We start from the raw sequence: 25,429 nt of genomic DNA on the forward strand, positions 1-25,429 counted from the left end.
ACTGTATAAACACTCAAACCCCCTCCACCTGTTTCCCCCTATGTTCACATCACTGAACTTTGGGTTCAGTGATGTGGGTTTAAAGTCCACCATGCACACACAGAGAAAAATTTGCACATCCACTGGCAGAACAGCTTTATTAAAGCTTTCCTGTTCTGCAGGGCAAAATCTTCAAACAAATATAAGTTACACTTCTTGGTGTAAAATCGCACGTACATCTCAATCCTACACTAACCCAACAAAAGGCACTCATCTCCAGATCAGTCTGGAAAAAAAAAAAAAGTCTTCCCAATAGCTAAATGGACAAATGGATAAAATAAAATGTGATTGCATCCAATGACTGATAGCACTTACGATGAGGACAGGGTTAGAATATCCAGCAGTGAAGTGGCGTCGTCCCATTACTGCATCTCTCTAGCTCCGAAAATGGCTTCATTAACAGGCCAGAGCAGAGCGCTCCCTCGCCGAGCACGTGAACAAGCAGTACCCTGAGGGTCCATCGAAATGGCTGAGGTGAAGTCCATTAACACCCGACGACTTGCTTTTTGACCACTAAATAAAACAGGCCACTTTTTGTGTCTTGCAGTAAAAATAGCCTTTAGCTCAAAAAGGCTAGAGAGCAGAGATTTCTAGAAAAATCACAACTCAAAGCACAAAACCAAATGTGGCGGGCTGATCTAAAATCTAAAAAAAGTCAAAGCTCACCTTATGACAGGAAGGCGGCACGCTTCTGTTCTCCTCAATGAAGTTCAAGGCGCAGAACAAGAAAAATCTACTATTTCCATCTTTGTGAATTCATTGTTTATTATGAATCAGAGCATTCCCGGAAGAATAAAACAATGAATTTTAACAGCAGTGATGGGGAATAAGTATGATAAGCTATAAAAAAAACAAAAAAAAAACCCAGCTGGTCTTCTGGTGAGTATATAAATCCATATCTTGCATGACCCATCCAGCTCTTCTGGCACACTTCCTGATCCCTCAAGCAACCGGAGCTGGTCCGCTCTGAGTCTATGACATAGTTCTTACTTTCCCAGCTCTTCTGCCCCAGTCATGTGTCACCTGATGAAACACTACACTGCATTCACCATTATTTGTCTGGATACAGGACCCTCTGGAATGTATCAGATTGCTGCCTGAGGGGGGTATGCACCTTGGAAACATGGTCCTATCTTAGCCAGCTAAACCCCCCCCCCAAACTGTGTTTCCATTCAGCAAAATTCCACCATAGGCCTGCTTGATTTACACCATCTCACCCCGTTTGTCATGTGCTCTCATTTCTGACGTACGTCACGTAGTAAGAGGATAGTTAAGAGTTCTGGGGCTGAAGCGCCAGCTTGAAATAAAACTCTACACCCTCATTGTTGCCGCTGTTTTGACACTGTGAATCATTGCTTATAAGTAAGCAAAAGAAATCAGATAATAATTCAAATTGAGAAACTTTTTGTTCTGTTTCAGCAATGTTAAAATATATATATACCCTCATCAGAGAGTCACAGTTATGCCATGCAGCACTCAGGCCCATAGTACAGAGTATCTGAGTCACTGGCCAACGTAATTCAGTCTAGGGAATTATGACAGTGGAAAATCATTTCCCTGGGCCGCGGATAGGAGGCCATGGCTAATCGTTCAGTAATCTGATCTGCCTGCATACTGTAGCATTCAGCCGCGCCGCTAGCCCAGCCAGCCAGTCACACATGTGGACACCCCCAGTGCCTGCCAACTGTCTAATGGAGACTTGCACCATTGAAAAACAACTCTCCAGGTTTTCCTGAGGATTACAGATGCTATCGGATCATTTGCTAATACTCGGTTTTGCTGAGCTGTTCTAAATGTATTTACTCTGCTCCTACTCCGATACCCCTCACAATAGCACAACCCAAGCCAAAAGACTACCACATGCACACATTCTAGGCAGAAACACTCGAGCACAACCCACTTTGCAGGAGACTTGCTTACATTTTACTCAATAAGCTTGGTTTAATGAGGAAATTTAAAAGTTGGTTATTGTAGTTTAAAGTAATAAGTTGGCAGAGAGGGGTAGTAATAGTAGTAGTATATGAATAAGAAACCATGATGAGACACAAAGCAGTGCTTATACCCAACAGAGAAGGTTGGTGGGGTGGGGGGGGGTAAATTTTGGAAAGATGCCTGGCTTTAGCCAGACTCTAAAGAGAGGTCTGCTCCCCACACACAGAGTGCCTACAAGGGGCACTGACATGGAAAAATACAAGAGCTGGCATGTTGCGGGCCCTGTAGTTCCTGACAATTACTCCACGTAGCATTAAATGTGATGGTAGACTTACTGCACACAATTAAAGTCAACATCCTCCTCTATATAGTGTGCACAAAAGAGAAGTCAAAGCACGACAACAGTCTTAAAAACCTAGACAAAATGCCTCACCGTTCCACATTCTGTCAAAACGTCCAAATGCCACTCAGCAATGCCATACATCATCCACTATCAGTACTTTATCAGCCTGTACATGAAGGCATTGTAACTCTGTTGCACCATTCAGCAAGTAAATCTAAGTGAAAAGATGCTGATATTTGATCAAATGGATGCGGCAACAGTGACAGCCCTTCATCAGCCGAAAGCGTGAGATCACAGCATGTTTGGCAGCCAGTGGGAGCAGTCAGATGGAGCTTTAAAACAACCAGACAAACAGTTGGCACACATAAACAGAACACAACTTAAGATTCAGCTCTCTGCAAATTTGACAAGCAAACGACAGCAACCATCCACTTTTTTTCTTTTTTTTTTTTATGTAATCTCCAAATGGAATAAGCATTATTTTTTCACCCCCTCTTCCAACAAATGCCGGGTGGAGCATGTGATAAACAACACATGGATTGGGAATAACAATAATGCAAAGCACTGGTCAAATAAGTCTCATGAAACCAGAGGGACAGCACATTGCAGTTGCAAGAATGTGCTCTGCAGCTGAGGGCGAAACGCAGGGAAAAGTCCTTGTGACTTTGCCAAATACATTTTGAGCGTGAGTCATTCTTTTTCTGTAATCTCCTACTCACTTTAGGGGCTGCTTGCATGCGCATACACCCCAAGGGAAAGGATTTCAGGCAGGTCTGAACTGCCCCCACCACCCCTACCACCACACACACACACACAACAGGGTCAAGTGTTTATAGTATTTCATAGAGTTCTTAGTGGACACAAGACAATTGTTCCATTCTACTCCATATAACGAAACAGCCTCAGGCAGCAAAGAAACATGCAGAAGGACACTGCATGGCTGCTGCACTCTGTAATAAACATATTAAACTAGATCTTTGCTGTCCCACTTTCTCAGCAACTTGGTGTGGAAAATCATGCCTGGCTCAAATTGATCCCATATCATTTATATCCACAGGCTCAACTCAAATTAAGTATCAATAATCTAGAAGATTTTAGTAAACAGCAAGGCATTCCTACAGATGATGATAATCTGATGCATCATGTCACAACAAGCAGCCTACTATTACAGCTGATAAGCCAAATCTTAGGAAACCATACATGAAAAAGGAGCTACTGCCTGCTCTGATCTTTTGTCCATCCCTGTCATGTGAAGAATTGCTAACCTTCAACCATTAATTTCCACTCTAACATCAAATCGTGTGTCCTTTTAAACTGTGGGAGGCTGTAGCAGCGGGGATGTTGTTACACTGCGTGTCTGATTCCCAGCGCTACAACTTGAGGCGAGCATTTGCTGAGAGACTACCCGCTGCAGTTGCAAGAAACTTACAAAAACAAGTTGCTCGGGCTGTCGCTGGTTCCTGGCTAGAATCACGGGACTCGACCCCGCTAAAGGAATCCAGGTGTTAAATCACAGAGCAAAGCGGCAGGACGCAGCTCTATCCCGGGCACAAACTTCGACATGACCCCGCGTCAACAATAACCTTAGCTTTTCCTTCTCCGCCGCCATAGGAGTCGAGCTGGAAGCGCCGAGCCTCCGCTTTGTCGCCGGGCTTTATGCCTCGAACCGGTCTGGAGATAGAGAAGGGGGGGAAGGAGCAGAGTCAGGCCGAAAAAACTGGCCTCATCTCCGTCTGCGCCAGACAGTGTGCACTAGCCCGGCCTGGGAGACCGACCGAGCAGCGGGGCTTTCTCGGTCGTTTACCGAACAAAAGCAAAGGGACCGCGAGCAGACTCGCGTTGTGTCGATGTACTCACCTCGTTTAAGTGGATTTGGGACGAGACACACGAGCTGCCTGGAACGAGCGCCGGTCTGAAAGCACGCTGGGTGCACGTCGTCGTCTCGGTTTGCTGTCGGTCGTGATGCGGTAGCGGCGCGGCGGACTCGGCTGGGAGAAATCGGGAAATGTGAGATAGCCCCTCTCTTTCTGCAGCTCCGTGCACCGGCAGTAGCCCATAACTGTCGTCAGGAGGCGCAAGAGCGGCGCATTTTTTGTTTCATATGCGCATGCATGCATACTGGAGTCCTTAAGAGCGAACATATTCCTGCAGGGGTTTATCTGTATCCGTGCTCTTCAGTGCTGGGATTATAGGGACCTTGTCGTCCTGTATGCAGCAGCTCTTGAGGCAATTTAATTGCTTTTGGAAGTTAAAATCATCCTGAAAGCTTTAATGATTTTCGTTCCTCGTGAAAATGTGCTTAGGGGCAAGTTGTGATGGACTTGTCGCCACAGCATGCAGATTACACAACAGTGGCCTGGTAAAATTTTCATTTATTTTTTTAAACAATGAATTAATTGATAAATTGTCAGTTTGGCGTCTTTTGTTACTGGATGAGAAACTAACCTTGCTTCTCCTAATAGGCCTCCTTTAAGCCCTCATTTTACACCAACAATTTTACATTTTCATTGTTTTTAGTTATATATATATATATATATATATATATATATATATATATATATATATATATATATATATATATATATGCATTTAAATGTAAACAATATTCACACAATTGCTGCTACAAGTCTTCATACCAAACACTTAAGCACATATCAGACCCATCACTGTCACTATAAGAGTAGCCTATAATTTATCTGAATTGGGCTCTGAAACAGAGTTGTTGACACACAGTAGGACACCTAAACTTCTACTGACCTTGTGACTCATGATGAGATTGCTGACTTTGATTAAAGGCTAAATCAAGAACAAAGCTGTTCTTCAAAACAGCTTCAGAGGTCTCATCCTTGTCACATGATAGAGAAGACAGGGTCACATGACTTCTTAAGAAAGGTCTTTCCCATTGGGGGTATTTCTGATTCCTTAAATAAAAACAAGGGACGGTTTAGTTGTCCAGCTAAAGAGGGAAATAAGATGTTCAGATCTGTAGAAATAGCCATTTACTGCTTAGCTGTAAAAGTTTTATAAGAAGACGAGCAACTGATTCACACTTAAAAGGTCTATGAAGGTCCAAACGATACCAAAAACGTTTGGGTTTAATGGATATTTTTAACTTGAAGATTGCTAAAAAGGGCAGTTACCAAGCTTTCCAAGTCTGTATTTAATCTCTGCCTCTGACTCCACAACCTTGCTCTGAATTTAAATAAACAGTCGGGATTTAATACCCTGCCGTAATCTAATCCTTTACCACGCTAATTGGAGTTTCACACAACAAAGACACCCTGACCTGATTCAGACCAGGTGAATGGATAAAGTGTTAGTGCACAACACAATTGGCTTATACAAGATCTCTCACACTTGACGGTCCATCTCACATTTTCTCTGTCTCATACAAAAAAGAGGAGGAAAAGTAACTGAATCTTTCATGAACTGAGAGTAAATGTAGCCTTAACTCACATCAATCTTTTAAAAAAGTTCATCGCTGGAATATGTTGTAATATTATGACTTTGTTTTCAGGGATTTTTTTTTTTTTTTTTTATTGGCATAGCCACAAGACTTGTTTAATATCTGTAGCTATATGACTAAAGTGCAAGACAAACACACACAAAATGTATGCACAGTCAAATGTATACATGTAGTGCATATACAGTTACTTTTAGTTCACAGCTGCTATACCCTGTATTGCTTCTTGTACCTACAGGCAGGGCAGGGTAAAACAGGGGAATAGTGTAGCAACAGATTGCATCTAATCCAGAATCTGGTGCCTAATCAGGTTTTTTAAAAAAAGAAAGGAAGTTTAGCTAAGTGTAAAAAGACTTCTTTCACTGTCATTAAATATTTAATGGCATTGGAACCGCATCTTCAAAATCAGGCAATCTGGGTTTATTAGATGTATTGATAGGTTCATATAGGTAAGTACTAAGTACCTATAGTCAGGTGACATTAGATGGGTACACATTTGACAAAAATAAGATATCATATGTTGACTTTTAAGATGGTGTTTTAGTCCATAACAGTTTCAGTCTTTCAGGTGGCTTTTTGATGCACAATCAGTAAGACTGATTGACTGATTTAATATTGTGAGCTGTGACTCCAACCTTTTATTTGTGGAGTTTCACCTTCTCTCATCAGTACGCAGGTTCCAGGTGCGAGTTGGAGGACAAAATATCATAGGAACAGTTTTGTTCCATCTGCAGCAGCCCTTAATAAATTTTAGGATTTTAAATAATTTTTATCTATTAATTTAACTATTTACTGATTTATTTTTTTTAACTTTGTGAGCCATTGGGAATGTCAGAATGTCTGTTTATATGTCTATTTTATTTCATTGACTGTCTTCTCTGACACTAAACCTGAAAATGCTGTACAAAAAATTTACCTATGGGTACAAATAAAGTCACCTGAACCTGAGACTGGGGGAGTACAACTAGACAGATGTTTGGCCAAAAAACGACTTAGTCAATATACAAAACGACAATTTGATTTTGAGCGTCAGGATATTGGACACGAATAATGTACAGGACATTTTGACAAGCTCAGCTTGTAACGGTGGCCTTGTTTATTTCAACTGCAACATCTCTGAATAATTTAGCTGCATATTATAATGAATTAATTTTATATTTTCTCACAAAATTTCAAAGCAAATCTAAGCTGTTTGGAAGTTACCCGGAGAGTTTCTTAAAATAGAGCGACACCTGAAGGCGAATCGTGGCTTTATGCCGCGGTGCATCATGGGTTTCTGTGTTGCCCGCTGTTTGCTCACTCTGTAAAATGGCGACGTCCCTGGGATCCAACACCTACAACAGGCAGAACTGGGAAGACGCGGTATGTGAAACCAAACTCACTGTTCCAGCAGGATAGCTGTACTAGATTATTATTCCTATAAATAACATTTTGAGACTTGATCTAATCGTAGTAGCATCCGCTATCTTAGTTTTACAGTGTGGTCAGGTAGCCTTCCGCTAACTAGATGTGGCAGCATGGCTGTTAGCCTTTTTAAGCCTTTTTATAAATATTATTTAAGCGTTTGTCAACACTTTACACAACACAATCGAGTAACTTGAAAAAGATAACTTAATATGGGATGTAATTTTTGTTAAATGTGAATATATTAAGTTAAACTGCACCATGTATTGCAGAAGAGTTTGCTACTTTGGCTAATACATATTAGCCTTTTCAAGCTAACTTCACTGAATATACGTGGACAATTGTTGAACTATCACGGCTGGTTCCGCGACACTGCGATGGGAATAGTACATATTATTAGTTAGTAAGGTCTTTGGTGTCCTGATATACCTAAACAGATACCTGACCGTAATGTTAATGTAATATTTTGGCGCTCATCTAGTAAGAGTGTACAATAGCTTGACGGGCCATCGTCTCATACTTCATGGTTGGAGTCATAGGAATAAGATTGATAAGATTACCAGATCTCTGCATGGTTATTATTTTGTTTGAAAGATAATTTACTTGTGTTTGTTGGTAACGTTTCTGGGCGTTTAGAATGGTGCACATTACTCTGTTATAGCCTATCTGTCCCCTCCCATGGGCCATGGCACGACCAGTGTAAGGTTGTCTTTAATGCACTGGATGCAACTTTTGTGTCACTAAAGTTTGTAACTCCAGAATATGTGGTTGACGTTTGAGCCACAAGAGCTGCTTATATTTAGACATTTGACTGATGCTGTCAGAGGGATGGATTAAGGCTTGGTCATGTTCAGCGCATAGCACTTGGACTGAAACAGCATCCTCCAACAGATGGCAAAGTTAGGAGAGTTTGTCTCATAACACTCACTGTATTTATGCACGCAAATTTGCCAGGACACCCAAGTATAGGGTTTAATAAAGAGTTACTGCTTTAGATGACTTAAACAGGGATACATTTATATGATAAACAATAAATATGATGCTTGGGTTAGCTGATTGAACATCTGTTTTACCCACTCTTCCAGGACTTTCCAATTCTATGTCAGACATGTTTAGGAGAAAATCCTTACATCCGTATGGTGAGTTAACTTTTCTGTGCCATCATTCTGAGTAAGGTTGTTTGCACACGGTGTTCATACCAGTTGGCACACAGGTATCAATCTGTTCATGTTTTGTTTTCCAGACCAAAGAGAAGTATGGGAAAGAATGCAAGGTATGTGTGTGTGATTTTTCTTGGTTTATTTATTTCTCTGCAGCACTACCAAGTAAAACTTAACTCTGGAGGAACATTTTTCTTCCAAGGTCATTCATAAATCTTCCATTTTTGCCCATCAGATCTGTGCTAGACCTTTTACCGTGTTCAGATGGTGCCCGGGCACGCGGATGCGTTTCAAGAAGACAGAAGTGTGTCAGACCTGCAGTAAAATGAAAAATGTGTGTCAGACATGCCTGCTGGACCTGGAGTATGGTGAGAGTCATCCTGTTTTGGACTATGGACATATTTTTTCAATGTGTGTAGCTTTGAGTATAACCTTACATTCCACCTTCTGTTTGCCAGGTTTGCCCATCCAGGTCAGAGACACTGGCCTTTCCATTAAAGACGAGGTTCCTAGGTCAGATGTAAATAAAGAATACTACACACAGAACATGGAGAGAGAGGTACGTGTCCTTTGTTGTGATTGCGTACTGTAGATTTAATTTAATAACATTCTAGTCTTGTTTCCTCATCTTATCTGCTGATACTTTGCTGGAATCAATTATTTCATTTAAAAAATGATAAACAGAATGTTTGAAATTATATTATGCATTAAAATGTTCCTTTTCAGTACAGTAGCAGTACTCAGCCATCTGCTCATGAGATGAGTAAAACTTGGGGATATATATGTTCCATATTTGATAATTCAGACCTGTTTTTAACCTGTGTGTTTACAGTTAGCTAATTCTGATGGCACTCGGCCCGTAGGCCAAGTCGGCAAGGCTACAAGCTCGAGTGATATGTTGCTCAAACTGGCCCGAACCACACCGTATTACAAGAGAAACCGACCACATATATGCTCCTTCTGGGTGAAAGGAGAATGCAAGAGAGGGGAAGAGTGTCCTTACAGGTGAGTAATAAGATGACCTGCGGCTGCTCTGTCTTATGTAAACTGTGTGTTACATTCAGCATGTCAAGTACAGCTGATATATAAATTTATACAAGAGAGTGATTGTAACAGTTCTGTCTCACGTTTTTTACTTTTTTTCTGGTTGTCAAAAGGCACGAGAAGCCTACAGATCCTGACGACCCTCTGGCTGACCAGAACATCAAAGATCGTTACTATGGCATCAATGATCCAGTAGCTGACAAGCTCCTGAAGCGGGCCTCCACTATGCCTCGCCTAGACCCACCAGAGGACAAGTCCATCACCACCCTCTACATTGGGGGTTTGGGAGATAACGTCACAGATGGAGATCTCAAGTGAGAATTTTTTTTTGCAATTTATTAAAAAACTTAATGATAATATTTAGCATTGAAATAAAAAATTAGGGCTGTGACGATATGCATAGTGTCGATTTGATTGCTATTTTTTTTGGGCGCCGATTTGATTTAAATTGCGACTAACGATTCTTTGATATTACTGATTTTTGTAGACTGTACAAATGTACAAAAATTTTTTTTGCTGGTAAAATTTGTTGATTTCAATTAGCAAAAAGCAACACAGTAATCAAAACATCATTCTGCTGCTATAAATCCCAAAAAGAGAAGTAAAAAGATTAATAAAAACAAATAAAATGACAACAATTTTACAATGGATTATTTATTTGATTAAAAAAAAACAAGTTTTTTAACAAAAAAAAAAATCTATTTTACAATTGTGAAGCAAAACATCCCGACATTCGATTTATCAACTTTACTATATATGCTGATATTTTGTCTTTCTTTTTTTAAAAATCTGCTTTATTCCAGGAGTCATTTCTACCAGTTTGGCGAAATCCGAACTATTACCATAGTTCAAAGACAGCAGTGTGCGTTCATCCAGTTTGCTACACGACAAGCAGCCGAAATGGCCGCCGAAAAATCCTTCAACAAGCTCATCATTAATGGGCGCAGGCTCACTGTCAAGTGGGGAAGGTAGGACCCCTGTTCAGTTCCCATACAACCCCACCATGCAGAGCTGTGAGGAAAAATGAGCTGTAATTTGCTTGTTAAATGCCAGGTGGTGTTCAGGGAGCACAAGTGTTACCGCCTGAAGTAATGCCACCATCACTGCTAAGTGTCAGTAAATTAGTGGCTGTGGTATTTTTAAAAGGTGATTATTACTGATGGAGTTGCAGTTTAACCATCACACTGAAACTGGGTTTTTTATTCGAGATGCAATTATACCACTGTTAAAAGCTGCTTGGATGTTCGGAGTGACATTATCAGTATTTCAAACACAGATTGTGGTTTTTTTTTTTTTGGTTTTTTTTTAGGTCTCAGGCAGCCAGAGGAAAGGAAGGTGTCAAAGATGGTGTCAGTGAGATGGGTACCAGACTTGATCCTGTACCTGGACTACCTGGAGGTGAGTCTGCAGACAAGGAAAGATTGAATTTTTGTGTGTGTTTACAATGTGACAGTCACAAAAGTGGGATTTATTGCATTGTTTATTGTTTACATCTAATTATTAGTGCTTTCAAACCTCTGATTGAAAATACTTTGGCCTCTCTGCATACAATTTTAATTGAGGCTGAACACAAACAAGACAACCTATGTTTTATCTTTTTTTTTTTTTCCCCACAAGCTCTTCCACCGCCACCAGCACTAGATGAAGAGACCCCTGCAAACTACTTCAATCTCGACCCCAGCTCCTCTCCTGCTGTCATGAATATTGCTTTGCCGCCACCACCAGGCATCAACCCGCCTCCTCCAGGTAAAAACTAGTTGTCATTGGTTCTCAGTTTTATGTAGGGAAACCACGAGCAGATACTGAACTTTCTTTTGCTTTTCCTTAATCAGGCTTTGGCCCTCCAATGTTTCACCCAATGGGTCCCATGGCGCCACCCATGCCTCCTCCAATGACTATGAGACCTCCAGGTACAATCCACTACCCCTCCCAGGATCCTCAGCGCATGGGTGCCCACTCTGCACACGGCTCACGTTACGGTGAATAGCTCCTGGAACGAAGTCACGCAGCGATTGGGTGTCATTCAGTTTGTCGTTCATGACAAACCTGGTCGGGTGCTTTCATGTGAGATGCTGCTGTGGGCCTGCCTCTGGAAAGAAATGCTCTGTTCAGGCTTCAGTTAGTTCTAAGAGCAGCAACTGAACTGAACGAGCACAGAGATGAAACCCGGGATCTTACATGATACTCACAGTTAAAAAGTAACAGAACTTAACACAGGAAAAGACTTTAAACATGAGTACTGGCCAGTGTGGCCATGGTCACATGGAGCCATTGTACATATACTATTATTTGGGGTAAAATGCTGTTTGTCTCATTGTGCAAAGTGTCACAGGGAGCTGAACACAGAGAGACGTTTTTAAATCTGTTCATTTTCACTTGGTTATCTTTTTTTATTTGACACAATCTGAAAATTCCACTCTAGTTTATTGTAATGGTTTCTTTAAATGTTTTGTCATTAAAATGACTCAATTTCATCAGTGCACATCAGTGTCTTCATCACTTCACTTTGGTGTTTTCTGTTATTATTTAAAGAGAAGATGTGAAACCAATGTGAAAGGGAAAGGAACATTATTGATTAGGTAAGAACCTGTTTCTAGAGACAAAGGGGAAGAATTGATCAACCTGGGGCAGAATTTTCCCGGGACTTAGTGACTGTATGTAATGAACTCATGCCATCAGAGTCCCTCTCCATTGGCCAAAACACTCAGCAGTAGCAAACGAATAATATATCATGCAGGAGTGTTATGTTTTACTTCTGAAGTTCCTTATAATCAACAGAAGGATCATTTGAGGGAGAAGAGCTCCGTGCTTCAGTCTATTATCAGTTAATTTTCATAGTTCATTAGATTCGGGGCTGTAGTCAATTCCCCATCCCCTGGGGGCTCTGTTGAAGTTGGGCCGTCGGCGCATGCGATCAAGAGGGATGCTGGGGAGGTTCTGGGACTCCACAGCCTCAAAACCAATCACTGGGATCACCCTTTTGCTGGCCATCGTGCCTCCAAATGGCATTGCAGATCTGAGGAAACACAAGAAGTGTTCTTATTAAACTAAATAGACTGTGTTGTGCTTGATGATTCTGGCAGAGCATGACTCTAATATCACCCCCTTACATGATGGGGGGAGATCTTACGATGCAGTAACAATACAATAAGATGTACCTCATTGTCCCTGTAGGCAAATTGTTTTGAGCTTAATGCTGTTTTCTTTTATGTCTCCATAATATGACAACAATGCTGCAGCACACAGTTAAAGTTACAACAAGAACTAATTCTTGAAATAAATGCTGCCCAATCTGAGATTGAACACACAGTCTCACGTCCCAAAATAAATACAGATAAAATCATTTGAAAATTAAAAAAAGAGCCCGAGTCTCTTCATGTAGTCTGTTAAATGTGTGTTTTGTTCTTATCAAAACAGTTTAAAGCAACAGCAACGGCGGCTCTTGATGCTCTTCCTGCTGTCAACATGCACAGTGGAGTTGGAGCGACATAGACTGATAACCCCTCGACCGTGGTCTCTTTGGCCTCAGGCAGTGTTCTTTAAAAATCTCATTGAAGGCACAAATTAGTTTTTATATCACTTCAGTTTTTCTCATTGTTCTACTGAAGTGTGACATTCGCTGCTGTAAACTGAAAGTCAAACCCTTTTTTCTGCTGTTACTTTGCAATTTCATAATAAGCCTCAGGATGTAAGAGGATGCTGCTGCTGGGGGGTACAGCTACAGATTGGCAGCATTAACTTAGTAAAGCCGGAGTTTTCGTTGATCTCCTCTTTCCATTAGCCTAAGCTTAACGTTTGTTCTGCCTTTCTCATTTGACGCAGTTCCCTGTGTGTTGTGCGAAAAGTGATTCCCTGTTCCTTGCAATGTGTCTTATGAGATCATGAAATGTGGATCATCTGTCTCGAACCAGAGTTCAAAATAGCCATCATGCTGCCACACTCCAGGAAGGTGGAAGCCAGGGAGCGGATTAGTTTTCACACTGTGGAAACATGGAACTTTGCCGAGGGGATAGATGATGGATAACTTGTTTAGATCATCTGTGGGTCTGTTTGGAGGCAGATGGGCCTTGATCTTGATTCCAGTCCTTCACATCTCCACATGATTTAGTATTTAGTAGTTTGTTTGAATGGAGTCAGTGTTGGCTGGAGGAGCCAGTGTGGAAAAGGAGATTTACCTGTTGAAGCACCTGTAGTTGGCAGGTTGTAGTCTCTGTGGGACCTGTGGCAGCTGGGAATTCAGGGCATTCAGAAGCTCTTCGTTTTCTCCCAAAGCTTCCCTCCATGGGGAGCAGTAGGATTTCGGGATGACTGTTGCGTTGAACTTTTCATGAGGAATTAATTTCAGAGGGCCAGAATATCCTGACAGAATGGAAAGAAAAAGTAGCAAAGTGAGAGACATGTTTAGACCAATTCTGAATATATTAACACAATTTTTAAGAAATATGAATCAGACGAAAAAAGTCTAATTGCTGTATTAAGTTCAGAATCCACTGAAAAATTAAACAAAAAAGAAGCAAGCTGAATGATAAATCATAGAAATCTCTCTCGTGTTGCTCCTGTCAACAATAGGAATGACAGTCATTAAATCTGAGTGTAAATCCCTGCTTATAAACAAAGCTTCTGTCACCATCAGTCAGACTGTAAGCAGCACCTTCTGCCAGGTCAAAAACACAACATCACGCAGCTCTCTAAAAATATTCACAGATAATTGCTTTCCACAAATTGCCATCTCTGTTGGCTTTGATTACGACAAAACAAATTCTTGTTCTTTGCGCATTTCATTGGAGAGGTGAGCCGTGACAAATCAGCGCAGCAGTGCCTGTGCATTGCTCAAGCCTCGGCTTTGTCCAGTAACTAGCATCGTCCAAGCAATTGGCGCAGCAAAGAGCTATTAATGGCTTGTGACAGTCTGGCAATCCTTCCTTCACTGTGTTTTATCATTTACCTGGAGCCAGGACATCGGGACTGCCCTTCTTTGCTACAGTCTTCTGAAGGTTCATGACCAGGCTATGCTTACCAGGGATGGAGAAAGCCTGGTTCTCTTTTCCTCCCTGCAGCCCTGGAACAGTCTGTGGGGGAGGAATTACCTCAAGATGGACCTAGAAAACATGCCAAATTAGGTTTCTGTGATTTTATTTATTCCTCAAATGCTGTTTTAACATAAATGAGCAATTGTGGAGGAGTTTGTTTCTTTTTTTTTTTCAAACATCTGAAGGATAATTGACAAGACTGTTGTCTTATTATGGGCAAGTGTTATTTTTACAGGAAACATAGCATACAGGGTTTGCATATTTTGTCCAAGACAAGGGACTAAAAACTGCCATGTTTGCCATTCCTAGTCCCAAGAATATACTTGCTCACACAGGCAGTCATCTCTGTCATCACTGTAATTATTTACATACTTGTCAGATTTCACCAGGGGTTATATTAGCACATTCACATCATACAGAACTTGAAAATTTGCAGCAACTTAAACGGTGCAATACATTAGTATAATTTGTTTTATGTTAAAGTGTTGGCAGAAAAGAGCAGCAGTTGCATTACTAAGATGGTATTTGAGGCCTATATTCTCACATTTGTCCCTCTTGTGACACTTTCATGAAAAACAGCAGTGCCAAAAGACAACTCATCATTTATTATTGACAGGGTTATAAATATTTGCATGATGTTTACGTGGTAATGTGAAGTTTTCAAAAGTAATGTACGCAAATAATAGTGAAAAGAGAAAGGAAAAACAGCAACATTATTAAAATAATTTGATGGCTTTTAGTTTGAAAGAGACTTCCTGCTGAAACTGTAATTAAATGTGTCATAAATCCATTTTAATCTTTATATGTACAAAGTAGCTCAAGTATGTACTATATTCTATAAATATGTACATTTGCCACACAAAACTACAAAAAAGAAAAGGAAAAGAGAATGTTGTCTGCTGAAGTCTGGTAGTAGACCCTTCTGACTGCTGGCGTGATATGGTCTTAGATCTGTGGAATCAGAGTGAACAGATTTACACCCTGAATGTGAGCTGTAGACCAAAACAAAGCTAAAAAACCCTGTGGAATCTAAGCACAAGTTAAGTTCTGTTTGTGTGTTGTCAGTGTATTAAAAATTAACACATTTAATTTGCGGACAATGCATCCTTTACATTCAAACAACTTGTTAACAACACCAGAAGAGTCGTTTTGCTACTGGTTTTCCATACTTCTGAGAACATGCACAACCAGTAAGCCACACAAATGCAGGATACACAAGCAATGGTATTTTTAGCCTTAACTTATGGACCAATCTCCTTTCAGACAAATGTCTGTCTATAACTATAACTGGATCCCTTTGTTAATCCATTTATTCTGTGTTCACACTAATCTGCATGCTTGTACTGTCACAGTGTTGTTGCACATGATCAATATCAGTAGTTAGACATGTTTTTCCATTCTTATTGCAAGTGCTGTTTTTGTTTATGTTGTTATTATTAATTTTTTCCAGTTTGTCATCTTATAGTTGCTCCTGATGGGTGTTTGCTTTGTTTCTTTACAGGTTTCTCAGCAAGCGTAGCACCTGGTTATTCTGTGTGTGTGTAATGTTGCGATTGCCCCTTTATATTTCTGACTCCTTTTTTGTTTTCCTCACTATCTCCTCTTCACAATCCTCTTTCTCTCATCTCCCCCTTGCAATGTCTAGCATTTAATGTAACTTAGCAATATCCAAAATAAAGAACAATAATCCAGTTTCAAGGGGAGCCTTATATCCTCTGTTAAAGTTTTTCTTAGCGAAGCAAATGCAAACTTGTTCAGCATGATGCTGCAAAGCACAAGTTGAAAAAAAGAGGAAAACTTTATTAGTTAAGCCACAGAAAGCTAATAATATTACTAATACAAGAAATAAAATGGTAAATACTTCAGTCCTTAACAATGCAATTTTTAAATAAGATTTTTATTTTTCATTGCTACAATGGGATGGTTTTGGATCTTGGATGTGTTTTGATACGGATGCCATAAAATAATGAGAAAGAAGCCCAAAACATCAGATTAATTGAATCTCAGAGCAGATGGTGCAGCTAAATCAGGTGATGTCCTCATGGTAAGTTGCTAAGTAGTTTGTTAAATACATTAAGTTAATCATTGTCTCATCTTATCGCAACACCAACAGACTGTCCGTTAAATTTCTGTATTTGCTTTTGTGCAAAAAAAAAAAAAAGCAGTGTTAAAAACTCATTAAAACTGTAGGTTCGTTACTTTAGTATGCTGTTTCCTGTAACTTTGAATCATCATGCACTTTGTGGCGTTTGGCACTTCCTTACATTTGTGTTGTAAGGACCGTTGGAGGTATTCTCCAGTGTGAACATCTCGGACCTCCTTTGTCTCTCCTGAAACATGCGCGATCCTCGATTGGAGGTTAGGTTGAGCTCCTCAATCATCACGTCTTTGGGAACACTGATCTTCTTCCCAAGGTTGAATCCTTTTCCATAACATTATAAAGAAACGGAGCAAATGCTTTAGTAGCTGACAACAGGGGGGTGTCCTCAGGCCAAAATCCAGAACAGAGAAACACAGAAAAGATTTATTTTATGCTTTCTTGCATGGAATTTAACCCTGGATAAATAATTGATGAGATTCTGGTGTTGGCACAAAGAAAACGATTGGTACAACATTAGGAAAGCGCAGGAAAGTGACATACTAATAAGGGCTTTTGGAAACGCATAATGTCTCCCTGCTGTCCTTGTTTCTGTCAACACCAAACAGCTGAAGAGGCCTGATACGAAGAAGCAAAACCATGTGCAGCATCACTAAGTATCCGCACAGCTCTTTCTCAGGGTCTCTTCTCATGTTAAAGCATGGCATGGCGGTGGGTCGGAAATAGCCTCAAGATGATGTCAAGTGGTGTGTAATGTTTGTTGTGCTCCAGACTTGCATGGGTAACTGGGCATATAAATAGGATCTTTGGATGAAAGACTTGTGTCAGAGAAGATGGCCCCTCATCTCACACATGATAAGTGTGGACTGTGGGAAGAGGTCTGATCGTATGCTACCCTCAAGGAGCTGTCTTTGATCGGCCTGTGCAAAATTCAGTGGTGGGAGTCACATTTTGCTGAGTTTACCAGACTCGGTTTCAAAGCCTAGCTGGCAGACATCACTTGGAAACAAACAGCACAGCTGGGATGGTCGCGGCTGGAATGTCTGGAGAATTCACACAACACACCAGCACTTCTGAGATTTCAGCGTTACTCCGACCAGTTGCCTTCAAACACTTTGAGGTTCGACTCAGTTATTCTGACACACCCACCTGTGACAGGTGCGAAGCATCGTATTCGCTTTAAACTTACCTCCCTTGGCCTCTCTAGACAGAGCCTGAGCCTGCAACATCCTCTGCTTTGTTATGTCATCCAGACCTGACTGCATCATCATTAACTTCTTCCGCTGATGGACACAAACATTTAAGAGTTAGTGAAGCAATTTTTTCATAATACAGTGTGTGCTACACAAACGAAGCAGCTCTTCCTGATGTCTAATGTGATCAGATTTACACATAAAAGTAGGAAAATCTTGTTGATAAGTTTAACTTTTATTTTACAGATGAGTTTAAGACTGCGTTCATTTAGTCTTTCTGTTCATTTCTCGTATAAACAGCCTCATGTCTGTCCTTACCTGTGATTCCTGCCCGTCTGTTTGCTGACTGTTTGAGCCCGTCTGGGTGGTTGTGTGGTTTCTCCTGCACTGGAGCTGGGATGCTGCCCCGCTCCGCTTCGACACTCCTCCTCAGAGAAAGAACGCTCTGTATAAAACTCTTCGCAGAATGCCTTCAGCGCTTACCTCACCAAGTTTATTTTAGCTGAGGGGCAAGATAGTGGAGAAGGACTGAGTGGGGGGGGGGTTGGGAGAGTGTTATAAAAAGGCGATTAAGGGGAAGGGTCAAGTGCAAAGATTTACATCTTGACCTCAGGCTCCTTTGATAATAAAAATCAGATCCCTTCTCTGTGTGTGTGTTTATGTGAGTTAGCAGCAGCTGTTCAGATACTGACACACAGAGGCCAAGCATCCAACCCACCCTCTACAAACATAGATGCAGACACACACACAGAGGCACTGTCATAGGAGCAGCTCTGAAAGTGCTGGGGTGGCCGTGATCAGAGGTCGGGCCTGTGTTTCTTTGTTTAGTGCCAAAAGTTGAACTCTGAAGCAGGTTGCTGCTCCATTTTCTGATGGTTCAAGACCTTTGACATCTTTTTCTTCCAAACTGCCCTGAGTTACGAGTATTGCCTACCTCTCAATTATTTAGTGTGACAAAACAACATAATACACAATCTTTATTTATCTATATTCTTGTTTTTTTCTTTTTACTATTTAACTTGTGACCTTTAACTTTATATTTGGTCTTTTTTTTCAGAAATTGATTCACTAAGCTTATTATGAGCCTGATGGGGAAAAAAACACTTTCTTTATCCCTGCTGAGATTGGATATCGATTTTGCACCTGCCCCACTTTGCAACACCACTATCTCCCAGTGGGAAGCCCCGTAGCCTCTCAAAGAAAATGTGAAGTCATCCTGAATCACAGAAAACCATCATGTGCAAGAAGAGCTGAGAGGTTGCTGCACGTTTGAAGTTTATTCAAGAGTCTTAGTTAAGAAGGAAATGTAATTGTGCTACACAAAAGAAAGTTTTGTTACTATCTTTTAACAAAGAATATTTCAGCTTTTGTGCAGCTCTGCTTTCATGAGGAGAATAAATTTGTCACTTCCAGATGTATTTATTCAGAGCTGAATAAACAGCTTGTGACACATTAGGCTTTTGTGATTATGACAAAAGTGTTTGTTTTGGGAAAAATATTCTTCGAACATGACAATGTAAGGATGAGATGAAAACAGAAAAACTGCATTATGAACATGCTCATATGCTCCCAAATGGCATTTATAAGTTTTTTTCTTTTTTTAATATAAAAAAGACATTTTAGAAAATAAAAATGCATTATTGTATATATTCAATTCAGTTCAACTCACTCCTCATTAGAGACTTAAAAACCAAGACTTTAGTAAGCTAAAAATATGCAATACAGACATCTTAATCCTCAGACGTGTGAATTATTAAATAACAACAGCACATTTTTCATTACATATAGTATATTACTTCTACAGACAGGTACAGAGACACTTTTCTTTTTCTTTAATATTATTTATTTAATATTTATTAACATTATTTTATTTATTATATCTGCGACAGACTGGCGACCTGTCCAGGGTGTACCCTGCCTCTCACCCCAAGGCTGCTGGGATAGACTCCAGCTCCCCACGACTTTTACTTGGATTAAGTGGGTTCAGAAAATGAATGAATGAATGAATAATATCACTTCACTTTCTATTTAGTTTACTTATTTATATTAATCTGTCTTATATAAATAATATAATGTCACATTTTTATAGTAGGAATATTCTTTAAAAATGGAGTAGCATAATTTTCTAATGAGTTACGGGTGACTCTCCTAACGTCCACTGAAATGACACTTATGATTATAATAGAAAACAGCCTTTGAATATGTGTCCACTGTAGTGGACACGATGCATCAAAGGGTTAAAATGTATCAGTCAGTCAGTAACAAGAAGACATCACCAGTGCTGCTACAACTGCGATTAGGATTGTTTAGTCTTATATTAGATTTTTGAAAGATGGAGACATTGAATTTCTTAAAACTGAAAGGTTTGAACGCTCTGCACCATCTCAGTCTGTTATTATACTTGAAGTCTCTGTGGCCATAATTTAAGCATTACTGTGCAGTAAAGTGGTGCAGAATATGTACACAAAGAGATCTTTTCCACATGCGCTGAAATTATGTTGGAGAATATTTGTGTGTGCATACATCATGAGGCTTTCCCTGTTAACGTCCTCAGCTCTGGTCTTTAGTCCTGTAATACAACATGCATGATATTTAACCTAAATGCAGATATTCAGATTATTCTCTTGTAGCGTGACAATCGGGATATTTTAAGACATGTTTCTATTTTGGTTCATGATGAAAACAACCTTACTCGCATTTGATATGATGTTATGTTGCACTCCACATGGAGGACAAATAAAAATGAGCTGCTGGAGACCGGCTCTTGGACTAAAAGACCACAGACTTATCTGCATACATAACACAATTCACCAGTAAATTACAAACCAGTTTGAGCAGCCTTTAAATGCTTTCAATATATAAATGAAAAACTTGCTCAAATGGGTCCATAATGTATTTTACTGTCCGAGTCTGATGAGCACACCAACAAACCAAGCTTCTTATTATTTATTTAAGTGCCTTTTGTCGATCCAGTTTTACAAATAACTTTCTATGATTATTACAATCCAAGAGCTTCGAAGCAATAATGAAATGAATGCCTCTTTTGTTATTAACAGATTCTCAAAATTTCTTTAAATCAGTCTGATGCTTAGCTTTAAAGCCAAACCCAGGATTATAGGTAGTCCATAAACTGGATGACCGCAGGGTTTAAAAGAAATGTGAGCCTTGAGCTCCACAACACACACACACACATAAATGTTATGGGAACATCTGCTCACAATAGAAAAAAAAAATGCCAGATGGTTCTGCATGAGAATATTAGCAAGAAAAAAAGTCGCTGTCATAACCAGAAAAGTTGACTATTTGTTTTCTAAACCACACAACCTCACATTTTCATTTGGAAATAAGAAGGCAGAAAATTACAGTAAAGACAGAGGTGAGATTTGGCTGCTTTCCAGGAGAGGTGTGTGTGTGTGTGCTCAGGTGAGTAAAAGATATTTAGCTATTAAAATCAGTGCAATCCAAGGCATTTATCTAGAGCCTGAGAAGTGGTAGCAACTTTTATGAACCTCATCTGATGATGTCCAACTACTCTTTTATCATCTTACCCTAGGGCTTGAAAAGGAACATTATAAAAAGGCGTATAGAATCTGTTGTAAATAGAAGAATCTGTCAAAGTTGGTCGAGTGCACAAATAGTTTAACATGAAGGCTTAAAAAATGGTTGTTAGCAAAGGGCTCCAATGCTTTTTATTTCAGGGCTTATTAAATGGCACTGGTAGTTACATTTTGACCTGTATTTGCCTTTTCAATCGTGAAACATTAAAGAGCACCAAAATGTTACATGCCCATGTTTTCCTTTGCAAATTGTTCCATGCTTGTAGTTTGCACACAAAAGTGTCAAAAGTTTAAAATGGGACAACAATTGTCCCAAAGTACTTTGGACGGTTGTATTACACTATATTACCATGCAAGAGAACAAATTTTTGGGTCCTATCAGTTACCAGTTGCCCTGGATTGTCAGATGATTTGTCTACTTCGCTGTCAAATGGTAAGGACTGCAACAAGATGCCAATAATATGGTTCAGGTTAAGGATAATATTGGACTTAAACCGTCATAAACATACAGTCAAAGCTTTACATGACAATGCCTGAATATTCCCCCACAACAATAAACATTAACAAACAGTGCACTACATTACTACACACTTCTGGACTGGTGAGGCTTGTCTGTAAAGCCTCACTTCTCTATCTGAACACTGGGTCATTGGTGCTACACACACATAAAAAGATTTGTGGCTTGCTAAAGTTGGGCAAAGTCTAAGAATATCCATGCTGTGGGTGACAACAACACACTTTATAGACAAACACATGCCAACCATAATACACGATGGAGGAAATTCACAAATGGTCCATGATGAAGGGTAATCTTACTGGCAGGCACTAACAGATAAAAACACTGTTGTTGACACTGGAGCTCAAACTCAGCACTTGGAATGTAACTGGCCGATATTCAAGGTTGAAGTTTGGAGCCACTGTGGAAAAAGCACCACCAGACTTTTTGAAGGAACATTTGCAATGGGTCATTTGTTTAATATTTTTAGTAAAAAAAATGATATATTATACTTTAATTTAAATGCAAGGCACCTTTATATGACCACTTACAGTTCCATCAGCTAGCAGCTTGCTATTCACTATGTGCATTTTTTTTTAAATTTACTTTTATTTTCTACTTTATTTAGAAAACAAAACTAGCAAACATTTATTTAAAAAAAAAACCAAACATGAATGATACAAGATGGGACACATACATGTGATTATGGCACATCACGAGGCAGAACATCATGGAGAAAAAATTGACCTAATGTCATTGTGAATGTATAATATATCATCTGCAAACTATGTAGACTATTTTGTGCATGACTTTGAGTGCTTTTAGATGTCAAGATAAAGTTATATACACACAAATTACAAAAATGCACAACATTAATATTTTGTACACATTTTTTTTTTACCTTAAAACTCTCAAATCAACAGTTTCATGTTCAAAAAGACACTTACACAAATAAATCCTTTAGTACACGTTCACAAATTACCTGGTAGCCACAAAACAATTGTATCTATACAAAGATCAGTTTAATGGTACACAAGGGGGTTTGAGACTGTATGTAAATGATAAAATAATCTCTCATGCTCCGTGTTGGAGCAGGTTCTATCGCAGCATATAGAGAGTGCAGCACAGCCACTTGGCACTGACAGCTGACATAAGAACAACTGAGGACCATTCAGGTTGAAGGGTAATAAGAGCACCTTTAAAGTGGTTCAACTTGTTGGCCTTCAGATAAGACCTGACTGGCGGTGGTGAGCGCAGCAAAATGCAAAAGCAGCTAAATGCAAAAGCAGCTAAATGAAGTTTTTTTATTTTTTATTTTATCTCTTCAGACTGAAAACTAAATGCATTAAAATTCAACTTGCAGCACCACAGAAGTCTTTATGCTGAACTTTTCTCATTGCCTTTGGGATGACTGCTGGAAGTCAATCAGCTGGGGAGCCGTTTTGACAGAGCTCAGTTTGAGATTCGACTCAGACAGGAGTAATGCTTGAGTTGATGTGTGAGAGCCTCCATGACTGTGCCAAGGAGACACACCGAAGTGATGTGCAAGTAGAAATCAAACTGCACTCTTTTCTCTCCTGCCAGGTTCTTTGTCCACAGTCAGAAATAATGATCTATATGGGTGCATAATGTTTGTGAACCCCCTGCTGCATCGCCATATGTTTTTTTTTCTTTGACTTCACTGTTTTGATTTTAAAAGGGCTGCTTTTCTAAGTGGCAGTGTTTACCTCTGCAAGTTTGCAAGAAGAACATGACTCCACACATTGCAGAGGCAGACATTTAAGTGACAGGCGTTCCCTACAATGAGGTGATGAACTCTTGAGGCGTTTACTTCCTGCAGTTTGTGGGGAAGTGTGACAATGACAAGATCCCTGAAGTTAGAAAAGATTGAAAACTGAAAACTTTCTCCTCTGACTTGTTTATTTTAGGTATTTGACAAAAATCATTAAATGTCAGAGTTTGTCAGGAGTAAATAGATAAGCATTATGTTACACTGTTTTGATTCTTAATTTTTATTTATTATTGACTAAATGCTTGCTCTGTAAGTGCATTCATTGATTGTGTTGTACTTCTGATACTGAGCTCCCCATGGAGGTGCTTTCTGAGCAGATGGTTGGAGGCTATTCTCATGTCTGGATTGTGAGCTCTTACAATGAAGTAACGGTTTTTTACTGGCTCTAAGTTAAAAAATTTAAATAAACTTCTTTCATTCTTGTTCACATAAAAAATAAAATTTTTTTGGGGGGGTGTGACTGAGCTTTGATAACTCAGTCTGCTGCCATGCCATTAAAAAGTATGAAGATGAGGAAGAAATTTTGCTCATTATCTCTGACCTTTTCTCCCTTTAATAGCAACGCCAGACAGGTAATTATTCTGAGTTAACCTCTTTATATTACCAAGTGCTCTTAAAAAAATGAAATGAAGTCACTGCTCACTGAGTTTTCTGATTATTTATGACATGGTGGTGCACAATGAAGGCCCAGACCTTGCTACTGTCCTCCCTGATCTGGATGGAATGAAGATCAATGAAGGCCTTGTGTTGGCTTCTTGCTGGCTCGCCCCCTGCTGGAGTCTTTCTGAAACATGTTGGAACATTTCAGAGAGAAAACTGAATCGCCATCCATGAAAAGGGAAAGAAAAAGCATTCCAGAAGTAAAATAATAAAAAAAAAAAAAGAGACATTGTTTTCAGCTTTATTGAACCAGGCAAGCTCCTTCCCACTTTTTTCTTTCTTTTTCTTTTTCTTTAAAGTAGATTCTGCCCCCAGCTACTTACTGAAAAATATAGATAAGGGAGAGTGGTATTTATGTTTTCATCTAGCTGCTGCCAAGAAAAATAAATGAGCATACTTCCCAAAATGTCAGGCTATTCTTTTGGAAATGTTAGATCCATTAGGATGATTTTGTTAACACAGGGCTATTATTATCTGATGCTGAAATCTTAAAAAAAAGAACAAAAAAGCCAACAAAGAAAAAAAACCTCTTAATGTTTGTCCTTTCCACTTCTCTTTTAGATGGCGAGAAGCATAGCTGCAATACGGAACTGGGGTGATCGAAGCTGCTGTCTCAAACTACGAGAACAAATGAGATACATGCCAGCGTGGGAGTCCATCATCTTCTTGGGAAACCCTGTATATTGCCGCCCCCCCGAAAACACACACGTTCACACACTGATATACAGATCTTTATTAAAAGGCTGCAGCTGAAAAGTAAAACATTCTAAAAAAGCAGCAAGAGCTAAAGTGAATTACGAGGCTGGAAATAAAAGGCTGGGCAGTGAATCAAATCAGGGGCCCATTCTAGCAGCACTTACCATGCATGAAATGAGCTGCTAATTAGCTTGTAATCAGACAGTGCAGCTCTTGTGAGCCTAATGGGAACCCATTTGCAACTGAGAGTGTTTTCCACCGAGTACATTACCAAAACACCCCCCCAACCCCTCCTTTGGAAAACATTTTGTTTTGAAAGCAAAATGTCCCCATGCCTGCATTGGTCAAACCACTGAGATGCTAAATGCCACATTGTACTGTTTACATTATTGATGCGACAGCAGTCTAAAAATAAGGTAGCCCATCATGATGGCTTCACATTTCTACATGTTTCGTAGGTAACCCACTTATTTCATTAGTTCTGTATTGCCTTATTACTTATTTAAATTGAGCTTTCGCTGA

General features: G+C 39.7%; 3 protein-coding genes across 8 annotated transcripts in view; 1 reads left to right on the forward strand and 2 right to left on the reverse strand.

Moving 5' to 3' along the window:
- ndst1b (N-deacetylase/N-sulfotransferase (heparan glucosaminyl) 1b) overlaps positions 1–4,307 on the reverse strand; it is a 43,374-nt gene extending 39,067 nt beyond the window's left edge. Inside the window, exon 1 of one of the 4 annotated variants that reach the window (XM_079250409.1) lies at positions 4,172–4,307. The gene's annotated coding sequence lies outside the window, so the exon portion shown is untranslated. Of the gene's footprint in view, positions 1–3,743; positions 3,866–4,171 lie in introns of those variants that run through there. The other 3 variants (XM_079250410.1, XM_079250412.1, XM_079250411.1) reach the window with 3 other exon arrangements.
- Positions 4,308–7,058: 2,751 nt separating this feature from the next.
- rbm22 (RNA binding motif protein 22) lies at positions 7,059–11,867 on the forward strand. Of its 2 annotated transcripts, XM_079250590.1 has the most exons (11): positions 7,059–7,139; positions 8,267–8,320; positions 8,425–8,454; positions 8,577–8,709; positions 8,800–8,900; positions 9,174–9,346; positions 9,499–9,699; positions 10,189–10,353; positions 10,695–10,783; positions 11,003–11,131; positions 11,218–11,867. In XM_079250590.1, exons 1-11 carry the CDS (start codon positions 7,086–7,088, stop codon positions 11,370–11,372), a joined length of 1,284 nt encoding a protein of 427 aa, XP_079106716.1. In that variant the 5' UTR covers positions 7,059–7,085; the 3' UTR covers positions 11,373–11,867. The 2 variants fall into 2 exon arrangements, with proteins under 2 accessions (XP_079106716.1, XP_079106715.1); XM_079250589.1 differs by having other exon boundaries at positions 7,060–7,139; positions 10,695–11,131.
- LOC306763712 (myozenin-2-like) lies at positions 11,416–18,165 on the reverse strand. 2 transcript variants are annotated; one of them, XM_079250592.1, is made up of 6 exons: positions 18,025–18,165; positions 17,703–17,796; positions 16,680–16,837; positions 14,403–14,484; positions 13,561–13,744; positions 11,416–12,401 (listed from the first exon to the last, which is right to left on the reverse strand). In XM_079250592.1, the coding sequence occupies exons 2-6, from the start codon at positions 17,782–17,784 to the stop codon at positions 12,218–12,220; spliced, it is 690 nt and encodes a 229-aa protein (XP_079106718.1). In that variant the 5' UTR covers positions 17,785–17,796; positions 18,025–18,165; the 3' UTR covers positions 11,416–12,217. The 2 variants fall into 2 exon arrangements, with proteins under 2 accessions (XP_079106718.1, XP_079106717.1); XM_079250591.1 differs by having other exon boundaries at positions 14,331–14,484.
- Positions 18,166–25,429: the final 7,264 nt, after the last annotated feature.

Source organism: Telmatherina bonti (assembly GCF_933228915.1).
Source record: "Telmatherina bonti genome assembly, chromosome: 12".
NCBI lineage: Eukaryota > Metazoa > Chordata > Actinopteri > Atheriniformes > Telmatherinidae > Telmatherina > Telmatherina bonti.

Excerpts from the sequence above, each read along its gene's own strand:
- rbm22 (XM_079250589.1), top strand. The coding sequence starts at position 7,086 with ATGGCGACGTCCCTGGGATCCAACACCTACAACAGGCAGAACTGGGAA. Across the intron at positions 8,901-9,173 it reads CACAGAACATGGAGAGAGAG|TTAGCTAATTCTGATGGCAC; the intron begins GTACGTGTCCTT and ends GTGTGTTTACAG. Across the intron at positions 9,347-9,498 it reads GGGGAAGAGTGTCCTTACAG|GCACGAGAAGCCTACAGATC; the intron begins GTGAGTAATAAG and ends GGTTGTCAAAAG.
- LOC306763712 (XM_079250591.1), bottom strand. The coding sequence starts at position 17,784 with ATGATGATGCAGTCAGGTCTGGATGACATAACAAAGCAGAGGATGTTG. Across the intron at positions 16,838-17,702 it reads GTCTAGAGAGGCCAAGGGAG|GATTCAACCTTGGGAAGAAG; the intron begins GTAAGTTTAAAG and ends GTTATGGAAAAG. Across the intron at positions 13,745-14,330 it reads TCCCGATGTCCTGGCTCCAG|GATATTCTGGCCCTCTGAAA; the intron begins GTAAATGATAAA and ends CCATTCTGTCAG.